Here is a 22,280-nt window from a genome sequence, read left to right as displayed (position 1 = left end):
CGTCCTGATACAGGATGAGGAGTCCCCAGGCAAAGGTGAAATGCAACCACGCCATTCAAAAACATACACCCAAAATGTTAAGCTGCTGTGAGATTAGGCAGCCTCAGTTCTGCTGTGTGCTCAATCCCCTGGGCTTTCCAGGGGCACTCCTGGCACAGGGCTGGCAGTGGAGCAGGCCAGCTCTGCCACCAGCACAGCTCCCATGGGATGGCCCTGTGTCAGCCCCTCCAAACTGAGCTGCACCCAGCAGATTTTTTCACCCCTGGCAGTGAATGTCAGCAGTGTGTGACCTGCCCAGCTGGGCCTGGCTGCAGCAGCCCCTCTGCCCCAGCTCTTTTCAGTGTCCCCAGCGCTGTCACCATCACTGCTGTGTCCAGCCTGGCTGTGCAGTAGCAGGGCAGTGAGCAGTGCCCTACTGTGCCTCAGTTTCCCTCCCCACGAGGCAGAGAGGACGCTGATCCCCCCCTCCCTGACCCAGCTGCCTTCTGTCCCTGCCATCCCCAGATTGCAGCACGGACGAGTCCTCCCTGGCTCCGGTGAAAAGCAAGTACGAGACCATGGATTTCGACAGCTTGCTGCAGGAGGCCCAGCTCAGCCTGCATCGGTAACAGCCTTAACCTTGGAGGAATACCTCAATACCTCAGTCAAGGCACTTCCAATATGTTTACGTTTTCAAAGAAATTATTCAGTCTATGGCAAGCGAGAGAGCGAGAGAGAGCGAGAGCACGCCCGCGAGAGAGAGACTGCTGTCCCCTGATTGATGTTTACATTGAACAAAGCTGCTTCTGTCTGTGAGTCCCCATGGTGTTGATGTCTCACTGCCACACGTTAGTCCCCCCTCTGCTTCTGACTGGTTGTTTTAGGGTGAGCCTAGGAGCCCCCCGGCCCTTCTTCCCCCTCCTGGCCCTCCCCGTGCTCCCGCCGTGGAGTTGCAGCTGTGTTCACCATAACATTTTTTTGTCCGTAGTGTGTGATGATGAAATTGTTCATTGTGAATAGAATCAGGATTATAAACTAATTTTTAATAGAAGAAGAGAAGAAAAAAAAAAGTATATACTTAAAAAAAAATGTATTTATGGCTCAGATGTACTGTAATTCAGATTTATTGTACCGCTTCCTTGATTTTTAACTATGCACTGTAATGAGGCACTTGCCACTCAGCAAATGGGGGGTCAGAGCAGTCATGGAGCTGACATTCCCCTGCCTCCCCTGCTGGCAAACCAGGGTGCTCGGTGCTTGCCCCGGGGTCACCCACTTTGCTGTCAAAGCCATTCTTCGTGCTGGCGTGGCCTGAGCCCCCCCAGCATCACCCCCATGCTGAGCTGGGTCCTGGTGGGTGATGGAGCCAGGGCCAGGCAGCTTTGCAGGCTGCAGAGGGTGGGAGAGGGATGCGCTGCCTGCAGCCAGCGCTGCTGCGGCCTCCACTGCCTTTGGAGCCAGGAGAGAGGGGCTGGGGGGCTGCAGCCAGCCAGGCCTGATCCGGTGGCACAGCCTGGGGGATGGATGTCTCCGGTCCGTGTGGAGGAGCTGGCTCCTCTCCAGCTCCTCGGGTGGCTGGAAGACTGGCCAGGCCCTGTGGCTTGATCCACACTCACTTCCACACCCTGCAAAGCAAGCAGGGCGAGAAGACCTGTCTGTGCTCCCCGCTGGGCAGCCAGCCCAAAACACAGCCCCAGATCCAGCCCAAAGTCCAGCCCCAACTCCAGAGAGGCAGGGGGGCACAGCACCCACACTGAACACCCACCCATCCAGCACCCTGCCCCGTAGCTGATAAGCCATACACATCCCAGCACCCACCCGCACCCCGGATCCGTCCCGTGCCCGCCAGCGCCCCGGGGCACAGCTCTGCCTCTGGCCAAGGGCCCTCGGGGCTGGATTTAAGGGATGCTCAAGCGTAGAATTTGCTTGTGGACTTGCCCTCCATGTGTGGGTGAGGTGGGATGGGGACACAGCCCTGCACCAGCCGCAGCAAAGCCACCACCAGCCGGCCAGAGGCACTGTGTCCCAAAGGAGCGGGAATCTCGCTGCTCCTCAAGCCATTGCCACCGTCTCCTTTTACTTTTGAGCCCCAGAGACCACTAGGGATTCAGCCATCCTCTGTAGATAGAATATTATAGCCTTAACTCTGCCAATAGATAGATTAGAGTCTCCTGGGGTCTCCCCTCCACATGACTTGGGGGTTTATCCCCGGTTCCCTGGGTATGTTCCGTCCTGCAGGGAGAGTGACCAAAGCCTCGGAAATGGCACGAGATGCGATGCCAAGAGCCAGAGCCCTGCCAGGATGCCCCTGGCCCGGGGGCCCGGAGTGCAGCTGGGCTCTGGCAGGAGCAGGAATGCCGGCAGCGCCGACACCAGCACAGTTCCCTGGCTATTCCCCTCGGGAGAGCCGCGGTTCTGACAACACCCGGCAGCGCCAGGGCCCGGAGGCCACGGCGGGGTCCCCAACCCGCCGCCGGTGACGATCACTGCCAGGGAACAGTCCTTGTGCCATTTCAGCCTCAGCAGTGAAATCGGGCATCTCTCCCAGCCCAAACCCCCCCCGGTTCTCATCCCACCTCAGCGAACACGAGCAGCTCTGGCTGAGACTGAGCATCTGCTATTGGCAATTGCCTCATTGTAGCTTTGCCTTTTTCTGTCCTAGTATTTCCTCACGATGATGATGTTTACATGTGATTGCTATAGAGCTTATGTAGAATGTATATAGCGACACATTTAGGGTGGGTAGTACTGTCCTGTGCTGTGCTGATGTTTTTCAGAAAACGATCAATCCAAAAAAAAAAAAAAGACAAAAAAAAAAAGAAAGAAAAACAAAAAGAAAAGCAAAGTAAGTGGAATTCTTCCATCTCCCACTCAGCCAGGGGCACCCATGGCCGGGCCCCGCTGGGGATGCATCAAGGGTGGTGGAGCAGAAGGGTTAGTGCAGAGCTGGGGGGGCTCCAGCCCACTCCTGGGGATCACTCAGTCACTTCCCAAGCACTGGTTTTGGCGTGCCCAGGTATAAAATTTCCCAGTGTTTCCCTGTGGCTGGGTGCCCTGGGTCGGCCCCAGCCCAGCTGCTGGGTCCCGAGGCCGGTGCTGGGGAAGGGGAGGGCTGGTCCTGCACAGAGCTCATCAGTACTGCAGCCCTAGGGTAGGAAGAGATGCAATAAGTGGTCTTTGTGGTGCCTGAAGCCTATAAGTGGGGTTGGGTTTTCTTTTTTTTGGTTTGGGTTTTTACTTTTTTTTCCATTCAATGAGGATGGTTTGTTTTTCCTCCTCCCCAAAAACTCTTTCTTTTCCAGGACTTATGCACTATGCTTAAAGCCCCTTGGGCTGTGTGCTGCCTGCCCTGGGCACTTCCCCCACCTTTTAGGACTGGGTGAAAAAGAAATTTCCACTTGAATTTTTTTTTTCTAATTTTTGTGGGTTTTTTTTTACTCTAAAGGTGTCTTTAGCTCACAGTGATCGAGTTGGCAGGGAGGTGAGTCAGGCACAGGGGCAGGTGAGAGCTCCCTCTTGAGCTGCCCATGGTTTGGATGCTGACAGGGAAATGGGGCAGGAGCAAAGCAATGCCCAGGCACTGCTGCCAGGGAAGCCAGAGGTGCCCAGAGCTTTGCAGGAGCTGCCAGGGACTGGGGATCCCCCCCTTTTCCAAGGATTGCCTTTACACCCCACCCAACCTGTGGCATCGCCGCGGGTGCCCCTCAAAAAGGGACCCCTCAGACCCCAGCCCTCTGCGAGGCTGCGGGATGGGCAGGAGAAACTGGGAGCAAAAGGGTTTATTCTGGTAGGCAATAAGTCAGGAGGAGATTTATTTTTTTAAAACTGTGTAAGTCTAGAACGTCCCCCAGCCGTTTCCTGCAGGTGCTGTGGGGAAATGCTGAATGTGAAGAGTTTCTGATAAAATGCCCCTTTGCTTGTTTTGCACAGGTTTGCCCCAGAAAAACTCGTTGTTCAGGGGGGCAGCAGGTGTCTGGCTGGAATCCAGCGTGTCCCTGAGGCTCCGCAGGGAGGAGCAAACGTTTCTGAGTGTGTGGGCTGAATGCAGAGGACAATCCCAGGTTTTAGGTTGGATGCTGCCCCAAAGCAAAGGTTTCTCCCGATTTCTCAGCACAGCTGCCTGCACATCTTTCAGGAAGCAGCAGCTCAGTCTCCATGTTACAGTCCTGAGTGTCTGATCCCAGCTCTGGGCCATGCAAGTGAGTTTTGCAGCTGCAGATCAACACGGTTTTCTCCCTTTTGGGGGGATTTTTTTTCTTTCTGGAGGTCTGCTGAGTCCTGAGGTACATCGGTCTTGGAGCTGAACCCGACACCCTTTCTGTTCCAAGTCCATCCCTGACAATCTCAAGCAATATAGAGCCAAATGCAGCCTTGGGGTTTCATTTTGGGGTTTCATTCCTCTTCCCTCGCCCTCCCCGGGGCCAGGGGCGGCAGCAGGAGTTGGGGAGGGAGTGTGTGAGTGCATGTGAGAAAGAGAGAGAACGGTTCAATTGATGCATTTCTTGAGAAAGGTGTAAGAATTTCACCTAAAAAGGGGCACATCTGCTTTGTTATTTATAAAAAAAAGCTAAATTCTGTCTTTTTCTTTTTTTTTTTTTAAGTGAAAGGACACTGCTCATAATTATTAGGGGCCAATTCTGCCTCCCTTGCTCATGCTGAGTAAGTTCTACTTAACTCTGCAATTTTCTACTTGCAGTGTAAGTAAAAGCAGCGGAATTGATCCCTCTATGATTAAGAATCAAGTTTTTAGTATGTTTTTTTTTTAATTGGCAGCAGTTTTTTTATATTTCACTTAATTTTTTCCCCCCAGTTCCATTCTGTTGTGTCCTTATTTATGTAATATACTTTAACCTTAAGAGATGGCATGGATTCTTATGCCTTTCCTTTATTATTATTATTGTTATTATTTTTAAAAAACAAAAGAGATTTATTTCTAGTGTGATTTAACTGTCTACCTTCTAAAATGAGAGAACGTTTTCTTGTATTTTTACATTGTCAGATTCTATAGTTTCATAGATAATTTAACCAAATCGCTCAATGTATTCTCTATATCTATCCAGTGGGTATAAAAGTTCTATTTTAAATTGTGTAAATACTTCAGAACTGGCTTCTTTTTCCAGACTCCCCTGCCGTGGAGTTTCTTGTTTACATCAAAAAGACTGTAGAATCTCTACGCTCATGTACTGTAAATAGTGAAGTGATCTGCCTATAAATAAACGATAACATATATACTATAAAGTGGAAAGAACAAAAAAAGGAACACATTTCTGCTGCTATACTTTAGTTTTTAGTGCCAGTCTGCTCGGGGATGAGGTGCTTTGCTCTGCTGAAGGTGCTCTCCTGTGTCTGCGTGGCTGGCAGCGGGGCTGTGCCAGGGCCAAGGGGGTGGCAGAGCCTCCCAGCTGCCAGGGATGCAGCTCCTGCCTGGGAATATCCCTGTGTGTTGCTATTTTAAGTGTGGCTTCTTCCAGTTTAACTCATGCAGGAAAAACTTGGGCTCTGCATTCTGGACTTCGAGTGGTGCCGCTGCCACAGGACCCCTCGCCAAAGAAACTCCCCAGATGGAGTGGGTGAAAAATGAAGCAGGGCACGCTCCTCAGATTTTCTGGAGTGGAGCAAGAGAGCAGGAAAACATGTGGAAAAGACTGCAGGTCTGATGCAGCAGCCATGCAGTGCAGGATGGCACCTGGAGAGCCCCTGGAAGCAGGACAGCAGGCTCTGGGAGCCGAACTGCTGTCCCAGGGGCACAGCCAGGGTGTCCCAGCACAGCAGTGTGTCCTGGTGTCCTGGTGTCCTGCTCCTCGTGGCAGCCCAGGCTGTGGAGGGGATGTTTGGAAGGCCTGGGCAGGGCCACCACGGTCACAGCTCGGGAGCCCCACACCAGCCATGGCCCTGTGAGGGCTCACCGGGCCAGAGAAGTTGCACTGATTTTATGCAGAACATGGATCAGTGATGCTGCCGGGCTGGAGGATCCCAGCAGCCTGAAAGAAGCAGCTCTGCAAGGTGCTGAGCTGTGCCAGCTGCTGGTTTTTGCTGATTTGTGGCGATTTAGGCAGCAGCTCTACACCTGCCTGTCTCCAGCACATCTGTGGGAGCCCAGTGCGGGTCCCCCAGCCCAGCCACAACCAGCCTCCCACCCCAAACCCAGCCCCTCATCCCTGCCACTGCTGCACCCTGAGTGCAGAGCTGATGGGAAGCCCGTTCCCTGCTGCTTCCCAAAACCAGCAGGCTTCAAGGCCACCAAGGAGGGATGTTGTCCTGAGATACATCAGGCACAGCGATGCCAACAGTGCCAGGACAGATGAAAACATGAACTTGGAGGGGGGAAATGTGGGAATGCAGCCGGGACAGCCAGTGATGGGGTGCTCAGGGTGGGCACGTGTGGAGCAGAGACACAGGAGTGGGCTCCCAGCAGGGAGAGGGGCCCACGAAGGAAGGGTCTGCAGGGAGGGACAGAGCCAGAGCTGAGGTTTGTCCTCCCAGCCCGACCTGTGCCTCCCAACACTGCATTCCCAGGCAGCCTCCTGGAAAATAAAGCACTGATACTGTTACTGAATACAATTGTTTACTGAGGATAATTCCTGAAAGCAGACCTTGAGTTTGAAGCGAGCTGTTGGTGAATGTTGACATCAGTTCAGCAGCTCCGTTGGTCCCAGCAATTACTTCTAACCATCTGGGAAAAATCCCAGCTGGACTGTTTTTATTTTGGCATAACTTTGTGATAAAACAACTCCTTTTCACACAGACAGGCGCTGGTTTTGGAGTAGCTCATGTGGCTGCTGGAGGGGAGGGAAGCAGTGTTACTTATCTCCTGGACTGGGCACAGTGTGCCTCGTGGGAGGGGAAAATCACTCAGTCAGGAGCTTTTGTGAGGGGGGACGGCTTTGATCACTGCCCTGGGCTGGGCTGGCTGGCACCTGGCAGTGTGGGCAGCACACCCCAGGCTCCAGCTCCTGACCAGTGTGGAATGCCCACTGTTTGGCCTTTGTTTCACTGCCTGCTGAGCTGTCCTGGGCTGCTCTCTGGAGTTTCAGCTCCCACCTGTGCCCTGAGCAGTGGCACCCGACACCAAATCCTGCCCTGGGCTCTGCTGGCACAGGAGTAACACGTGCATTTGCCCACTCCCAGCATTTATCAGTCCCAGGTTGTTGTCCAGGTCCATCCAGGTGTCTTTGCACAGAGGAACAGGTTTGGTTCCTTTGTTCTCTGGCTGCTGGTCCAGCTCTCCCAGCCTCCCTGCCCACAAGGATTCTTCCCAGCTTTCCTTCCTCCCTCAATTCCTGACCCCTGCAGCCCCATCAAAGCAGGGCTAGACCTTCTGCCCTGTTCCCCTTGAAGTGTCCAAGCTCTCAGCTTCAAGCTGCTGCATGGAGTTTGTCCTGTTGCCACTGAAAATGGGGAATTAAACTCTCTAACACTGTAATTTAGATATTAGAAAGTGGCATTACTTTATTTCAGCATGTGGGGGATAACTCCCTATTACACACACCACACCTTGCTAACAGACCAGCTTAAATCCATGTAACTTTTACATATTCAATACATTTCCCAAAACTCATACCTATATGCTAAACACTCCCTGAATTTTCTGCATATTTAAATCACTCCTCAGAGCTTATTTTCATTAGAGTAGAGTTCTTTTGAGGGTCTGGGGTGGTCGTTTGGGGAACATCCCATTCCTCAAATTATTCTTTTTTGGTCACAGGCCTCCAAAAACGTTTCTTCTCTTTGAATGCATCCCTGAGACGTGGCCTGGCCAGGATATCCCTTCTTACCAGCATTGCTCAGGCTCACAGCCTTTAAGGCTGAGATAACCACTCGCACACAGGACAAAGCACTGTCGGCTAAAGCGAAAGGAATTCCCGAGACTTAAACAATTTTATTCTCAACACCGAGACGGCCGCGGCCCCTGCCCACGTGGCAGCGAGAGGCAGGAAGCTGGAGAGAGCCAAGGGATGACCCTCCCTTGCAAGGGGGAGGAGGCAGCATCTTTTGACGGGGCGAAGGTTGCTTTTGTCACTGCCGCTTTTTGTTTTGTTCCCCTCCCTCCGGGCCTCCGGCTTCCCCCGCAGCCGCAGCGCCATGGCCGGGGCAGAGGCCGGGGCAGAGGCAGTGGCCGGGCTGAGGGAAGAGCTGACCTGTCCCATCTGCCTGGACATTTACAGGGACCCCGCGTCCCTGGGCTGCAGCCACAGCTTCTGCACGGAGTGCATCAGGCAGGCGCTCCGGTGCCAGCAGAGCGCTGCCCGCTGCCCGCTCTGCCATTCCCCCGCCGGGGAGCTGCAGCCCAACTTCCACCTCCGCAACATAGTGCAGAAGTTTATGGATGTTCCTGCGCACCGGCAGGAGGAAAAGCAGGAAGCGCAGTGCAAGGGGAAGGGGAAAAGCTCGGGCCAGCCAGAGGAGGTGATCCTGTGCGATTCCTGCCTCCAGGAGCCGCAGCCAGCAGTGAAGACGTGCCTGAGCTGCGAGGCTTCCCTGTGCCAAGCCCATCTGAGCAAGCACAACGCTAAGAACGCCCAGAAGAGCCACGTGCTGGTGGAGCCCTGCGGTGCCCAGGTTTTGGCTGAGAGGAGGTGCCCCAAGCACGGCAAACTGCTGGAGTGCTTCTGCGAGACGGACTGGGACTGCATCTGCATCCTGTGCTCCGTCCTCTCCCACAAGAACCACAGAATCATCAGCTTGGAGGAGGCTTTTGACCAAGCTCAGGTAAGAGGCTGCAGGGACAGTGGGACAGGCGTGGGTTGCACCAGGAACACCCCAGAGAGCTGCCCATGGCACAGGGCTGGAACAGCTCCCGAGTTTCAGAGCTGCAGACGCAGGGTGGGGGCTAACTTGCAATCCTGGGCTTTTATTCTTAGTTTTGTCCCAGTTTCTCTCTGGGTTTGGCCCTTGAGATATAAAACAAGGCGTTACAAACGCTTTTTCCCCATCCTGAAGGAAGAGTTTGGCCAAACTGGTGGGGCTGACTGCTCGTGGCTACGGTTTTAATCCTTGGTGCACTTCCAGGCTGAAGATGAGCCTGAGCTGCACTTATGCAAAGAAAATTAATGACAGAGTGACAGAAAGAAAGCTGCCAACAGGGGAAATGGCTTTATATGTGGCTATTGCACATGAATAGTTTTCAGCTTCAATTTGTCTTTTTTGTGCTTGTAATTGTGGCATTCGTTCAGGGATAGAACCTTCCAGTAAACCTTTATCTACTGGTTTGTCCTGGGAGTGTCACCGAAACTGCGGGAAAAACAAAAACCCTCCAACAACATTTTTAATGTTAGCGAGTCAAGGCGTTACTTTATTACCTGGCCAGGATGTACCACAGAAACCATCTCATCCACACATAGCCCGGGTGTGCAGAGAGAATCATTCCATAACACAGGACATTTACTAGGTTTTTCAGATCTTTTATGCAATCAAAACTCATAGAAACTAATTGGGTCAGTGTTCATTGGTCCAAGCTGTGTAGTTCTTAGTATTGGGTCTCCTATTGGATCCGGATTTCTTCGCTTGATTTTCTTATCAGTCTTTTCCGGAGATGTCTCCAACTCTGCCAGGGGCAGAGTCCGGGGTAGATGTTGGGAGATGGCCTCTGATGTTCTGTTGATGTTCCGTAGAAGCCCTTTATCCCTTTGGGGCTACTCCCAGTCTGTGGAAATGCTGAGCCCATCTAGAGAAACAATGCCCTGGAAAGAAGCTTCAGTTCCCTTCCCCGGGGCAAAGGTGAACAAACCTGGCTAAAGTCACATATATAAAATTTTTAAGCTGCTGTGTTTTCCAACAAGAGCATACAATGAGTAAACCTTCTGCAAGTCTAGCTTAACCCATGTCTATAAAATTGCTGATCTCATGCATTATGCCAGTCCTATCCTGATATCTCCTTCCGGTTATATTTGTAGATATCTTTTCCTGGAACTCTGGAAGCCCTGAGAAACCACGAAGCTGCGTTGGATAATGTCATAGCAAACCTGCTGAAACAGAAGGAGGGTCTGAAGGTTTGTTTCAAGGTCCCATATCACCTCAGGGATGGTTGCATGCTGGTAACTGATGAGATAAAGTTTTATTTTGCCCTTCCCCAGATCATGGATTCTGAAGCTTTTTTAGTTCCTGGGTGGTTTCTCATGTATTTTTGAGGTTGTTTTCTTTGAGGAAGGATGATGTACAACTTTCTTATCAGTCCGGGAGGTACATTCTTAGTTAAGCTTGGAAGTCTGTGCCTCCTGATGAGTGGCTGGTGTGTGACTTTTTTTTATTTTTCCAACCTTCAACTTTTAGTTACTTCTCTTATCCCAGATCAAAGCCAGATTTTTTTCTGAGTGAGAGCTCATGTGGAAAATGTCCCTTACAATTTTGAAATTGTTTTCTTAATAGACTGAAGAGAGCCTGCGGAGGGGACGGCTGGAGAGCCTGCTCATGGAGATGCATCTGCAGCTAGAGAAGAAAAAAGGAGAGGTCCTGAAAGTTCTCAGGGAATACGAGGAGCAACAACTTTCTCGGATTCAGGCAGAGATGAATAATCACAAAAGGGAGAAGGATTTGGCCAGCCATGATGTTCATCAGCTGGAGGCTCTGAGAAATCAAAAGGACATACTTCTTTTCACCAAGGTATCTATCAGCATCTCCCTTCCCAGAGACACACAGCTCCAGGGCTGGCCTGTGCCTGCACTGTGCTAATTCTGCTTTCAAAATGTCTTTACAGGCTTTTGCAACAATTAAAGCCAGGTAAGCTCTTCCTCAGGTTTAATATCTTTATTGATGATCTGGACATGGGGATGGAGTGCACTCTCAGTAAGTTCACAGCACTAAGTTGGGCAGGAGTGTGGATGTGCTGGAGGGCAGGAAGCTCTGCAGAGGGATCAGGACAGGCTGGATCCATGGGCCAAGGCCAGCAGTGTGAGGTTCAGTGAGGCAAAGTGCCAGGTCCTGCACCGTGGTCACAACAGTCTCGTGCAGTTCCAGGCTGGGGGAACAGTGACTGGAAAGCTGCCTGGTGGGAAGGAACCTGGGCTTGCTGTTCAACATTGGCTGAACATGGGCCCAGGTGTGCCCAGGTGGGCAAGAGGGCCAGTGGTACCTGGCCTGTCTCAGCAGTAGTGTGGCCAGCAGGAGCAGCGCAGTGACTGTCCCCTGTGCTGGGCACTGCTGAGGTCACACTGTGAGTGCTGTGTCCAGTTCTGGGCCCTCAGTGCAAGATGGACATGGAGGGGCTGGAGCATGTCCAGAGAAAGAAATGGAGCTGGGAAGGGGCTGGAGCCCCAGGAGCGGCTGAGGGAGCTGGGAAAGGGGCTGAGCCTGGAGCAAAGGAGGCTCAGGGGGGACCTTGTGGCTCTGCACAAGTCCCTGACAGGAGGGGGCAGCCGGGGGGGTCGGGCTCTGCTGCCAGGGAACAGGGACAGGAGGAGAGGGAACGGCCTCAGGCTGGGCCAGGGGAGGCTCAGGGTGGACAGCAGCAGGAATTTCCCCATGGAAAGGGTGCTCAGGCCTTGGCAGGGGCTGCCCAGGGAGCTTTGGAGTGCCCATCCCTGGAGGTGCCCAAGGAAGGTCAGGACGTGGCACTCAGTGCTCTGGGCTGGGGACAAGGTGGGGATGGGGCACAGCTGGGACTCGATGGCCTTGGAGGTCTTTTCCCACCTCAGTGATTCCATGGTTCTGTGATTCTTGCTGCGTGGTTTAGGCAACGCAAGCCAGTTCCAGGAATGGATGGTGTGATGGTGCCAAAGCCACCCATTAGTTTGGATAAATCAACAACAGCTGCTATTATGAAGCTTTTCCAGCAATTCCTCCTAAATGTGGAGTTCTCCTTCAAGTCACCACCGCCACCTTTGGGGTACCCCTTTAACAAGCTGCCACCACCTTCGCCACCTTCAACGCCACCACCTGCACCTACACCTATGCTCACAGCATCCAGTGGTAAGTGCTCATTTGACTGTCAAAAGGGAGATGGAGAAGTCAATGAAACATCTTTAAGAAAGGACTGTAATGAGACACCAAGTACACTGAGTACCTCTAGAAGTGCTAATTCCTTACACTGTGTGCTCATTTGCACGTGTGTGTGCAGCAAAGGCAGCTTGTCCTGGGATTCAGGGCTTTGGGGCATGCCTGGAATACACCTTGTTAAAGCAGGCTATGGACAAAGAGGCTTGGAAGTCCCAAGCCTGGGAGGATTAAGAAAAGATAATAGCAACACCTCTGTGCCATCCCTTTGATCCAAGGGGAAAGTTGAGAACTCACCACAGCAGCAGCAGGGTGGAGTTTGCTTAGGACATAAATAAGCTGCTCTTTCTGTGTAAATACTTCTACTCTTTTGCAATGCTTTGTAAGCTCAGTCTACAGTCCCAGAGCTGTGCACAGTGGGACACTTGTCTGACTGAATTGATGAAATTAGGATTCCCTGGGTGCTGCTCTCTGGTTGGTGCTTCTTGGAGGTTGCTGGCCTCGCTGGCAGTGAGCCTCAGGTCAGGACAGAGGCAGGCCCCAAATCTCCACAATTACCTGTTAATCATAATGTGTTTTTTCTCTTTAGGTTTCCAATATAATAATAATACACAATACCATGGACCTGCGTTTGTGTTTGGATCTTCTTCCCCTTGGCTTTCTTTCAAGTAGCCTAATGAAATACAAAGTCAGTGGCAATCATAATGTTAACAATCATAGAAAGGCAGGAAGAGAAAGAGAAAACCCAACCAAAACTAACAATGCACAGCATGCAATTGCTCCCCCATCACCTGCTCTCTGATGTCCAGCCACTGTCCCCAAGCAGCAATTGGTTCCTTCTGGCCATCTCCCCTCAGTTTGTATACTGGCCGTGGTGTTGTATGGTGTGGAATGTCCCTTTGGCCAGTTTGGGTCACCTGCCCCAGCTATGCTCCTTCCCAGCTTTTCGTGCACCTCCTCACTGGCAGAGCATGAGGCACTGAAAGGTCCTTGGCTCACTGTTCAGCAACAGCCAAACCATCAGTGTGTTCTCAACATTATTCTCCATTGAACCCAAAACTGTACCAGCTGCTGAGAAGAGAATTAATTCTATCCCAGCCCAAACCAGGACAGGACTCCAATATGCACAGTGCCATCCCAGACGTGCAGGGCAACCAGAGCTGCTGGGAGGAGGACACCAGCAACGAGAGCTGATGGAAGCTTGGAATTGTGCCTGCCTTGGATGCTGCCTGCAAATGCCTCACAGTTACCTCTGTGTGTTCCTAGGTAGAAGAAGTGGACAGTGGCTCTCTCACTTTTCATGATGTGTCTGTCAAGGCTGGAGGTCCTGCTAAGAACTTCAGGCTTATAGAGACAGGAGCCATCCCTTTGAAGTATCCCATCCATGCTGCCATCAGCATGCTGAAGCTCCTGTAGTGATGTGGGGACAAGGTGTTACTGTATATTTCCAGGCCTAGGAATTGTGATCATTGCAGGGGGACTATGCTAAACTGGCATATCAGAAATTAGATTGTGGGCTGCTGTGACAGGGGGTATATCACAGCACCCTGCTTCTTACTGCAAGAGCTCCACTTTTTTTGTTCTGTTAATCATAATGGAAATACCATTAAGTTGCTCAGTTTTGTTCAGCTGTATCAAATACTGTGTTGGCTTCATTGCTATTAAAGTTACGTTACTAGCTTGCAAAACCCAATGGCAATTTATTTTATCTGTAAGTTGACAGCACAGCATTAACTGCTACACAACTAGCCAGCAGCAATGCTGATCTTTGATCTAAAGCAGCAGCTTTTGCCTCTGCCACCTCTTTCCATCCTGCACATCCAGTGCAGAAGCAAAGCTGCCCTGGGAGGTGAGCAGAGACTGGGGCAGCATTCCCTGCTGGAGACGGAGGGGAACCTTCCCCAAGTGGCTGCCGCGGCGTAGGGAAGGGCGGGCCCGGGGGCGAACATTGGTCTGCCCGGCGTGGGGCAGGGGAAGGGCTCGCAGGGGAAGGGCTCGCAGGGGAGGAGCTTGCAGCCTCGGGGCTGGGTGTCCTGCTGCTGGGTTTAGTTTCGTTTCTGCTCGCTGAGGCGCCGTCCCTGCAGCCATGGCAAAAGCTCGGGAGGGATGTGGAGGGGCTGGCAGCCTGGAGGCCGAGCTCACCTGCCCCATCTGCCTGGGTCTCTACCGGGAGCCGGTGTCGCTGAGCTGCGGTCACAACTTCTGCCGGCAGTGCATCAAGAACATGCTGGGAGCCCAGCAGCATTCCCAGGGCCCCTACACCTGCCCCATGTGCAGGGTCCACCTGGGGCCCACCGTGGAGCTGCAGAACAACTTCCAGCTGGGCAACATCGTGGAGGCATTTCAGGCCTCCGCTTCCAAAGGACAAGAGGACGAAGGCTCCGAGAAGGTGGTTCCCTGTGAGTACTGCCTGGATGAGTTCCAGCTGGCCGTGAAAACCTGCCTGGTCTGCAATGTGTCCCTGTGCCAGGCCCACCTGAGCAAGCACAACGCCAAGGCTTCCCAGCAGGAACACATCCTGGTGGAGGTGGGAGCAGGTGAGGCGCAGGAGAGGAGGTGCCCGGAGCACGGCAAGCTGCTGGAATGCTACTGCCAGGAAGAGGAGAAGTGCATCTGCGTGCTCTGCTCCATCGCCGGGGCCCACAAGGGCCACGAGGTCATCACCATGAAGGAGGGACGTGACAAACAGCTGGTAAGGAGCTCTTCCCTCCCCATGGCCCCCGGCCTGGCCGCGGGGAAGGGGGAAAGCCGTAGGAAGGGCTTTCACAGTATGATAAACAAAACTGCCCAATCAAAATTTATAAAGAAATGACAAAAGCCGCGATCGAGAAAAGCAGCTCCGAGCCCGGGGTCGGAGCTGGGTGAACACGCATAGATCTGATCTCTATCGCACCAGACATCCCAAGTTCACGGCTGCTGCTTCGGCTGGTCCCTTCTTATACAGTTTTTGGGTGAAGTCCGAATTAAGTCTATTCTTCTCGTATTCATGAAGTTTTCCTGTCCTGGAGTTGGGCTGCACAAAGCCTTTCCTGGGTCTGATGAATCGTCCATCCTGGGTCCTGAGTGGGCCATTTCTGCTGATGGATGGGCCATCTCTGGTTCCCGGAACAGTTATTTTTAGTTCCCGGAATGTCCGATTCCTTCTCAGATGAGATGTAGATATCAGAGTGTGGTGATCAAGTCGTCATGGTGCAAATGTCCCGGGGATAAGATCCAACCCCACCTAGGTGGAATCCTCACTTACTGTGAGAGAATTTCTTTTAGTGTTGTGAAATTTTTCTCTTAGCCAGGCTGGTGGAGGGATTTTGAAACTCTGTCTCTACATGGTCTGATTACATTCCAGTTTTATACATAATAGCACGAATTACATACTTTATTTATAAAAACAGGAACGGGGAAGGGTGTGAGGGCAGCCCGGCAGCAGCTCCGGGGATTTCCTCTCCGCCCCAGCAAGGGACTGATTCACTGTGCTGGAACTTGCTTTTCATTGCCTCCTGTGTGTTGCCGGAGCAGTGTGGACAGCTCAGCAGAGGGAGAAGAGCGGAGAAAGGTGTTTGGGGCTGGCCGGGACAAGAGTGGGTCCGTCCGTCAAGGTGTGGGGACGTGGCAGAGCCAGCGAGAGGCTCCGCTGTCCCACAGCAGTGAGGTGCAGCCCCGGGACTGCCAGCCGCCCTCGCCGGGCTGCTCCTGGCTGGGATTGAGAAGTGTTCCTGCAGGGATTAGAAAATCCCTTCCTCCACAGAGTCCCGGGGATGCCACTGCTACTGAGCTTCGGGTGGGGAAGGGGGTTTCCCACTCGAGTTCCCTCCCTTGGGCTCTGTCCGTGTTGTAGCACGGTGGGGATCGGGCTGTGCTCCCGAGAAACCCGTGACAGGCTGAGGGGGACACGGCCGCAAGCTGTGCCAGGGGAGGTTCCGCTTGGACATCAGGAGGAATTTCTTCACGGAGAGGGGTTGTTAAACATTGGAAGGAGCTGCCCAGGGAGGTGCTGCAGTGCCGTGCCTGGAGGTGTCCAGGGAATGACTGGATGTGGCACTCAGTGCTCTAGGCTGGGGACAAGGTGGGGATTGGTCACAGGTTGAACTCGATGACCTTGGAGGTCTTTTCCAACCTCAGTGATTCGGGAATTCCTCCCTCTGCGCCAAATTTTGTGGAGCCAGTATCCCAGCAGATACAAGAGACATGGGGCCTCCGTGTTCCTGCCTCTGAGTGCAGCTGCTGTCCTTGAAACGCTCCAGAATCGGCTGAGGGGATAAAATCCATTTCCTATGCTCACTCACTGCCTTGCATTTGAAATGGCTGGGCTCAGTTTGGAGCCCAAGCAAAAAGCCTGCAGGAACCCAGAGCATGGGCAGGAAATGGCTCCCTCTGGACCTCAGGACAGGTCACAGCCTCCTCAGGAATTAGCAGAAGCATCCTTTGCAGTTATATGAGTTGCAAACTAACTTCCTCTCCCAAGTTACATATCAGAATTTCAGGGCTGCCAAGCAGAAGTGGGATGTGTGAGACAGTGGCCATTTCACCAGCTCCACAAACTGCCAGTCTGCTTTGAAGCTGTTCCTGCTGAGAAGTTCAGTGCTGTCTTTCCTTCTGCCAGGTTAAACTCCCTGACACCGTGACAGAGCTGCAGGAATCTAAAAGTGATTTAGATACTGCCCTAGAAGAGCTTCAGAAATGTGAGAATCAGATCAAGGTTGGTATCCAGATTATCACCATTTCAGAGCATCTTTCCTTCACAGTTTCCCGGCAGTAAGTGATGGTAACTGTACCATTAGAGGCAGAAGAATAGAAAGAGAAAAGAGTGGTTTGAGAAACTGCCAGAAGCCAAGGTTTATCGCAGCCTTCCAGCTCCTCCACAGGAGGAACCTGCTGGGGGATTCCACCCTTTATTGTGGTTGCACAGACCAGGTTGCAGGACTGGCAGCCCACAGATTGTACATAAGATTATGTATTTTTAAAGTGTTCTACCTGTTTAATAAAAGAAAAGCAATTTAAAGCTACGAGTGGGATTTCCAGTGTGTGCCAGTCAGTTCTCACATTTGTAGTTGAAATTCATCTGACTTTGTTACTATATCAGGATTAATTTTCAAAAGCCTCTGTTCAGTCAGATATTCTAAGCAAATGTTTGTTGTCTGCTTCCTTCTGAAGCCAGTGCAAAGGATAGATACAATATTAATTGACAGCAGAGGCACTAAACTGAAAGGTGGAGTTCCAGTGCCCCTTTTTCTTATCTCTACATTTAGACCAATACCAAAGCAGTGACTTCTCAGCTAGAAGCGCAGCTTAAAGATATGAGGGCACAGCTTGTTCAGAAAGAGAAGAAGATCCTGAGATGCATTAAGACTATTGAGGAAAACCAACTGGCAGACATTGCCAAAGCAAGGAAGAAAATGGAACAGAAGAGAGACCAGGCTGAGCAGAATCTTCAGGCTCTCCAGAAGATAAAACAGCAACCAGATATTTTCCTCTTCCTCAAAGTAAGCAGTGGTATTCTTCTTTTCTTCATGGATCTGCCTATTTCTCAGCCAGATGACCTTTCTGAAAATCGCACTAATGATATTTTTCCTTTTTGTTTTCTTTTTTCTTTTCTTTTTTTTTGCAATCCTCCTGGTAGGAATTGAAACTGGTCACAGACAGGTATGTTCCACTTGATACCGCTTGTTTTCTTCTTTGAAAAAACACAGTGTTGATAACTGGGATCAAACCCCACTGCCTGTGCCCCTCTGTGCCACCACCCTGTGCTGCAAAGCTGCTCCCTATTCCGGCTGAGCCAGAGGGCACCACATCCACACAATGAACAGGGATGGAGAGACCCCTGCCTGCTGTTGCACTGGTCCCTTTCAATTTTGGTTTCCTGGCTGGATTCTGATGAAAACCACTGGCTTTTCCTACCAGAAAAGTGGTTTTTCTCAGAGCGGCAGCCCCTGGGGTTGTGTTTAGAATAACGCTGTCTTGGATGCACATTGGTGACCTTCCCTCAGCTGAGTTCCCAGGGAACAGCCTTTGGCAGCAAAGGTAACCAGCTCCTTTCCCACCAAGCTTTTGGGTTGGGGAGAAGCTTGGTAGCTAGAAAGATTTATTATCACTTCTCTTGCAAGTGATATGTTTAATTTATAACTCACTGCTTCCTGTGTGATGCCTGGGTGTCAGGTGTAACTCAGTGCTGCAACACCACCCCAACAGTTCCAGATGCACGAGAGGCTTTGCAGCAGCACTGGAGGCCCCAGCTGCACCAAGGGCTGCCTCAAACATCTACCTGGAATTTGGGATGTCACCTCTGTAACTTGAACAGATTAGAGCTGAGTTCAAACTCGGATTGTAAGGATACCTTGGAATCACCGTGTGCCTCAGGGCTGCAGCACAGGCTGTCACTCACAGCTGTGCCACAGGTCACATCCTGTCCTGTGGGAACAAGGTAATTTTCCAGAAACCTGGACCCCATTTGATCTGTTTGGCATTCTTGTTCTGGCACCGCTACAACAGTAAGCGCCTGCCTGCAGCAAGTCAAGGCCCTGTTCACACACAGGGATTATCAAAACACCTCCTCCTCTCTCACTGTCAGTGGGGGAAGGTTCCAGTGCAGGTTGGTAAGCAAAAGGCATTGCCAAATAACTAACAGTATGTAACAATTGGAACTCAACCTTCACAAAGGGCTGTTAACCCAGTCATTGATGTTGCCAAAGCCCTCTCCTCTTTGCAGACTCTGTCCTAGTGAAGAATTCTGTTACCTTTGGATGCTGGGTGGTTTTCCTTGGTGCAATGTCTCTCTGTGCCCTAGGATTGCGAGTCTGGACCTGGACACTGAGAGGGTGGACGTGGAGGAAGTGCAGCTGGATCAGAGCATGATTACCCAGTGCCAGACCCTGAGAGAGAAGTTAATGTTGCAGCTGGACTCTCTGCTGCAGGACGTGTGCGGTGAGCGGCCCCGGCCCGGCCCTGCTGACGCGCTGGGAAACGGGGAGCTCGGTCCTGGCTGGGGCAGCTCCTTCCACTGGGGCGTGAGGGCTGATGTGGGGTCTTGGGAGTGCTGGGGAGGGCAGGGGGCAGGTTTCTGTGGGTAACAAGGAAGAGGTCTGCTCCTAAGCAGCGTAAGGCCAATTTCTCCTCTGGCTGATGTGGTTTCCTGCTCCCATCAACTTCCCAAATTCTGGCCGCTCGGTCCCGCTGTCAAGAAACATCCTCTGCGTTTGCCCAGCCCCATCCCTTCCTGGTTTCCCTCTGACCATGAGATCCAGGGGGACAGTACTGAGCCCTAAACTTGAGTTCATTGCCAGCTTTGTTAACCATTCTTCTCTATTTTTTTTTTTTTTTTAGTTAAACTTGCCAACCAAATGGAGCTGCGCAGGTAAATCGTTTTCTTTGCTTACAGAATGTAAAATTTCTCCAGTTGTTCATTTAAGGACTGTGTGTCCTGCACTTTCCTGCTTCAGGTTGAAGGAGACCTAAGCAGAGTCTCAAAGGCTGTCCTTCATCTCAGAAGAAGGGAGGCAGATCTATTCACATCTCTTGTTCTGCTGTTAACAAGATGTGATTTGTGTTTTACAAGGCTCTAACATTCAACACCATTTCTTTACAGTCAGACTTCAGCTACTACTGGTACCTCTTCAGCTACGAATACCAGATGTAAGTGTTCAAAATACTGTCCAGAATGTAAGTGTTAAAAATACCAGTTATTCCTCAGGACTCTGCCTTGGGGCTGTGAGTCTTGCAGAGAAGATCTCCCACCTAAAAATGTGATCAGCGTTTTGTTGCATGTATCTCCTGTCCTTGGCAGAGTGTGCAGCCTCAGGGCACAGCTCTCGGAATCTGCACCGGGCAGAAATCTCTGGGAACTCACCGGGGAAATCATTTATTCTCAGCCTGAGGGAGACACTGGGTTTGCTTCAGCACTCAGGAAAACTCACAGCCTGTTCCAGGGAAACACCACGGAGGGGTTCCCAGCAACAGAGCAGGAGCTGGAGCAAACACAGTACCTGAAAGGATTCCCAGACAAATGCAAATGCTGCAGGTGATAGGAAAAGTGTGAACAGTGTTTCTCTGCAGATTGCACTAGTCCAGTGCTCAGATATGTATCTGCTGGGCACAGCAGGGCATCACTTCTACAAGCTCTTTAAATAAAGGTTATTTAGAAGTTCTGTGAAAGATTTTTTTAGATTGTTCTTTTAATTGCTGCAACTGAAGTTCAGTTTGCAAATTATTTTCTTCTTAATTTGTAAATTCAGAAGAAAATCTTCGTTTCTTCACTGCTTTTTAACCTCTGGAGCAAATCTAGAGGTACATTTTTTAATCAGTGTATAGGTCCATTTATTTGTCTTGTGAGCTCAGTCAGTGGCTGTGCTCTATACAGAACCAGTCAGTCCCTCAAAACAGGTCAGGGAAAAGAAATACTTTTTTCTGAGACAAGGCAAAGCTCTACTTGGAAGCAACTTGTCAAATATATTTTATTGCTATGCTGATGATATTCTTTTATTTTACAGTACCTGAAAATGATCCGTTGGAATTGCTCCGCCAGACCATACGGAAACAGCAGCACCTGCTCAATCAGAAGTGCAAAAAGTAATTTCTCATCTCCCATAAGCCCAGACATAAGGGAGAAGTGAAAAACAGATGTCAGAACTGAGATGGAAAGAAAAACTTAACTAATTTTCAGAATTGCCTCTAATACTGACAACCTGCCAAGTGTTTTGACCTCCCCTCCTATCTTGCATTCAAAGCAATTCTGTAACATATGAAAATTGTTTTTAAAAGTGTAAAGAATTAACATGAACATAATACAATCTCCCAACTGCTGCTGCCTTGCAAGCTGTGGACTGTATCATCTCATGGGTCTAATTGTGCTTTTGCACTGTGATTTGTGGTGACTCTGCTGGATAACCAAATAAAGGGCTTTAGCTACTCATAACCATGGCTGCAGGATTTCATACCATCACCAGGAATCAGCTGTGGAGAGCACTGTTTGTGGGTAGACCCCCAGGAAATCAAGGCTAAAGTTCTCTGTGCTTTTACAGGACTTGTGGCTACAGCTCTGTTCTGTCACTCTTGATAATCAACACGTACCTTCAGGACTTCAGGGATTGAAAATAAACTCAGAAATCCATCTCAGATTTAGAGTACCACCTCTCCTCCTGGTTTCAATGGACTCTCCAAGCTGTGCTGTGTGCTCAGCCCTGGCTCTGCTGCACCCATCAGTTGTCAGCCTAACAGAAAGAGCGTGGCCAAATTTTGGGAGCTCAGTGGTTGCTCCAGGGGACCTTGCAAATATTCCTCCCTCCTCAAAGGCAGCAAGGCACAAAGGGCAGCTGCTCTCAGCCACAAGGATGAGGCAAAAGAAATGAGCCTGTCCTTCAGCACTTTCGTGACCTGGGCTTCTCTCTGGCTGCCAGCTGAAGGAGCTGGGAGCAGCCAGTGCAGGTCAGTGCTGCTGCTGCTGCTGCTGCAGAGTTCCTGCAGTGCTGCAAATCCCTGCAGACAGCAACCCTCACTCAAACGTGGGATTTGTAATCCTGCTGCAGGCTCACAAAGCTTTTGGATGAAAATGGGTATCTAGGAATTGGGATTTCTGAGTTAGATGCTAAGCTGGTGGTGCAGTTTAATTCCCCCATACATTTGCTTGTTTGCAAAGAGACTGCTGGGAAGCTGAGACTTGTTTTAATGTTCTGTGCCTTAGCCTTGAGGAAGCAAAGAGCTGAAAGACTGGATGAAAGCAGAGTAAGAAAACAAGCAGAGTCCAGCAATTATTTAACTAAGCCTTCTAACACACATCAGCGCTCTGAAAATTTTACCACCTAATTACTTTTTGACTCTAGGTGACAATATTGGACCGTGACGCACACTGAGAGTGCAGCAGTTCTGCACAGATGTTTGTGGAGAGCACTTTCTTGATAGCAATGTAATTGTGACGTGCACAGTCCTGAGATATGGACAGAGCTTATTTCTTTTTGGTATCTTTATGGCTTAATGATTTTGATTATATAAGAACTCTGCTTCATTGCATCTTTCCTTTTCTAATTACACCCTCTCCCCTCCAACCACTCAATTTTTACTTGGCATTTGTCTCATCCTTGATGGAAGCCTTTAGAGTAAAGCAGCTCATTTTAACTTTTTTTGGGTTTGCCAAGCACTGAATGATGTGACTGAGTTCAGTTAAATGCATTTCAAGCATTAGGATGGGCCTCTTTCTGTTACTTGGTCTGATGGGCTTTCTAAGTCAGACCTGCCACACGTAGACCTCTGTGTGTGTGTGACATTAATTAGGGCCTTCCAAGCCCAGCAGGTCAGGGTGAGGAGGAAGGTTTGGCCCAGCTCTGATAGAACTCACAGATGGGAACCAGGCAGTTCCATCTTCTCCATCTCCAAACTTAGTGGAAGGCCTG

At 50.8% G+C, this 22,280-nt stretch overlaps 3 protein-coding genes across 4 annotated transcripts in view; all 3 read left to right on the top strand.

The window, feature by feature from the left end:
- Positions 1-6,753, top strand: part of PPARGC1B (PPARG coactivator 1 beta) — a 49,100-nt gene extending 42,347 nt beyond the window's left edge. Inside the window, exon 12 of the mRNA XM_069028538.1 lies at positions 505-6,753. Within this exon, the coding sequence (XP_068884639.1) occupies positions 505-608 (104 nt within the window). The 3' untranslated portion in view covers positions 609-6,753. The remainder of the gene's footprint in view (positions 1-504) is intronic.
- Positions 6,754-7,971: 1,218 nt separating this feature from the next.
- Positions 7,972-13,595, top strand: LOC138117899 (tripartite motif-containing protein 29-like). Its single transcript, XM_069028539.1, has 6 exons — positions 7,972-8,688; positions 9,873-9,968; positions 10,345-10,578; positions 10,673-10,695; positions 11,648-11,883; positions 12,497-13,595. The coding sequence occupies exons 1-6, from the start codon at positions 8,062-8,064 to the stop codon at positions 12,577-12,579; spliced, it is 1,299 nt and encodes a 432-aa protein (XP_068884640.1). The 5' UTR covers positions 7,972-8,061; the 3' UTR covers positions 12,580-13,595.
- A 328-nt stretch (positions 13,596-13,923) lies between these two features.
- LOC138118202 (E3 ubiquitin/ISG15 ligase TRIM25-like) lies at positions 13,924-21,009 on the top strand. Of its 2 annotated transcripts, none has more exons than XM_069029057.1 (8): positions 13,924-14,599; positions 16,505-16,600; positions 17,151-17,384; positions 17,522-17,544; positions 18,686-18,822; positions 19,222-19,252; positions 19,484-19,557; positions 19,682-19,698. In XM_069029057.1, coding segments are annotated over exons 1-8 (1,203 nt in total). In that variant the 5' UTR covers positions 13,924-13,993; the 3' UTR covers positions 19,684-19,698. The 2 variants fall into 2 exon arrangements, with proteins under 2 accessions (XP_068885158.1, XP_068885157.1); XM_069029056.1 differs by lacking the exon at positions 19,682-19,698 and adding an exon at positions 20,385-21,009 and having other exon boundaries at positions 13,926-14,599; positions 19,484-19,530.
- The last annotated feature ends 1,271 nt before the right edge of the window (positions 21,010-22,280 follow it).

This window comes from Aphelocoma coerulescens, chromosome 13 (assembly GCF_041296385.1).
Source record: "Aphelocoma coerulescens isolate FSJ_1873_10779 chromosome 13, UR_Acoe_1.0, whole genome shotgun sequence".
Taxonomy (NCBI): Eukaryota; Metazoa; Chordata; class Aves; order Passeriformes; family Corvidae; genus Aphelocoma; species Aphelocoma coerulescens.
The sequence above is the reverse complement of the archived record's forward strand: the minus strand, read 5'-3'. Positions and strand labels throughout refer to the sequence as shown.

Excerpts from the sequence above, each read along its gene's own strand:
- LOC138118202 (XM_069029056.1), top strand. The coding sequence starts at position 13,994 with ATGGCAAAAGCTCGGGAGGGATGTGGAGGGGCTGGCAGCCTGGAGGCC. Across the intron at positions 14,600-16,504 it reads AGGGACGTGACAAACAGCTG|GTTAAACTCCCTGACACCGT; the intron begins GTAAGGAGCTCT and ends TCCTTCTGCCAG. Across the intron at positions 19,253-19,483 it reads AACCAAATGGAGCTGCGCAG|TCAGACTTCAGCTACTACTG; the intron begins GTAAATCGTTTT and ends ATTTCTTTACAG.
- LOC138117899 (XM_069028539.1), top strand. The coding sequence starts at position 8,062 with ATGGCCGGGGCAGAGGCCGGGGCAGAGGCAGTGGCCGGGCTGAGGGAA. Across the intron at positions 8,689-9,872 it reads AGGCTTTTGACCAAGCTCAG|ATATCTTTTCCTGGAACTCT; the intron begins GTAAGAGGCTGC and ends TTATATTTGTAG. Across the intron at positions 9,969-10,344 it reads AACAGAAGGAGGGTCTGAAG|ACTGAAGAGAGCCTGCGGAG; the intron begins GTTTGTTTCAAG and ends TTTTCTTAATAG.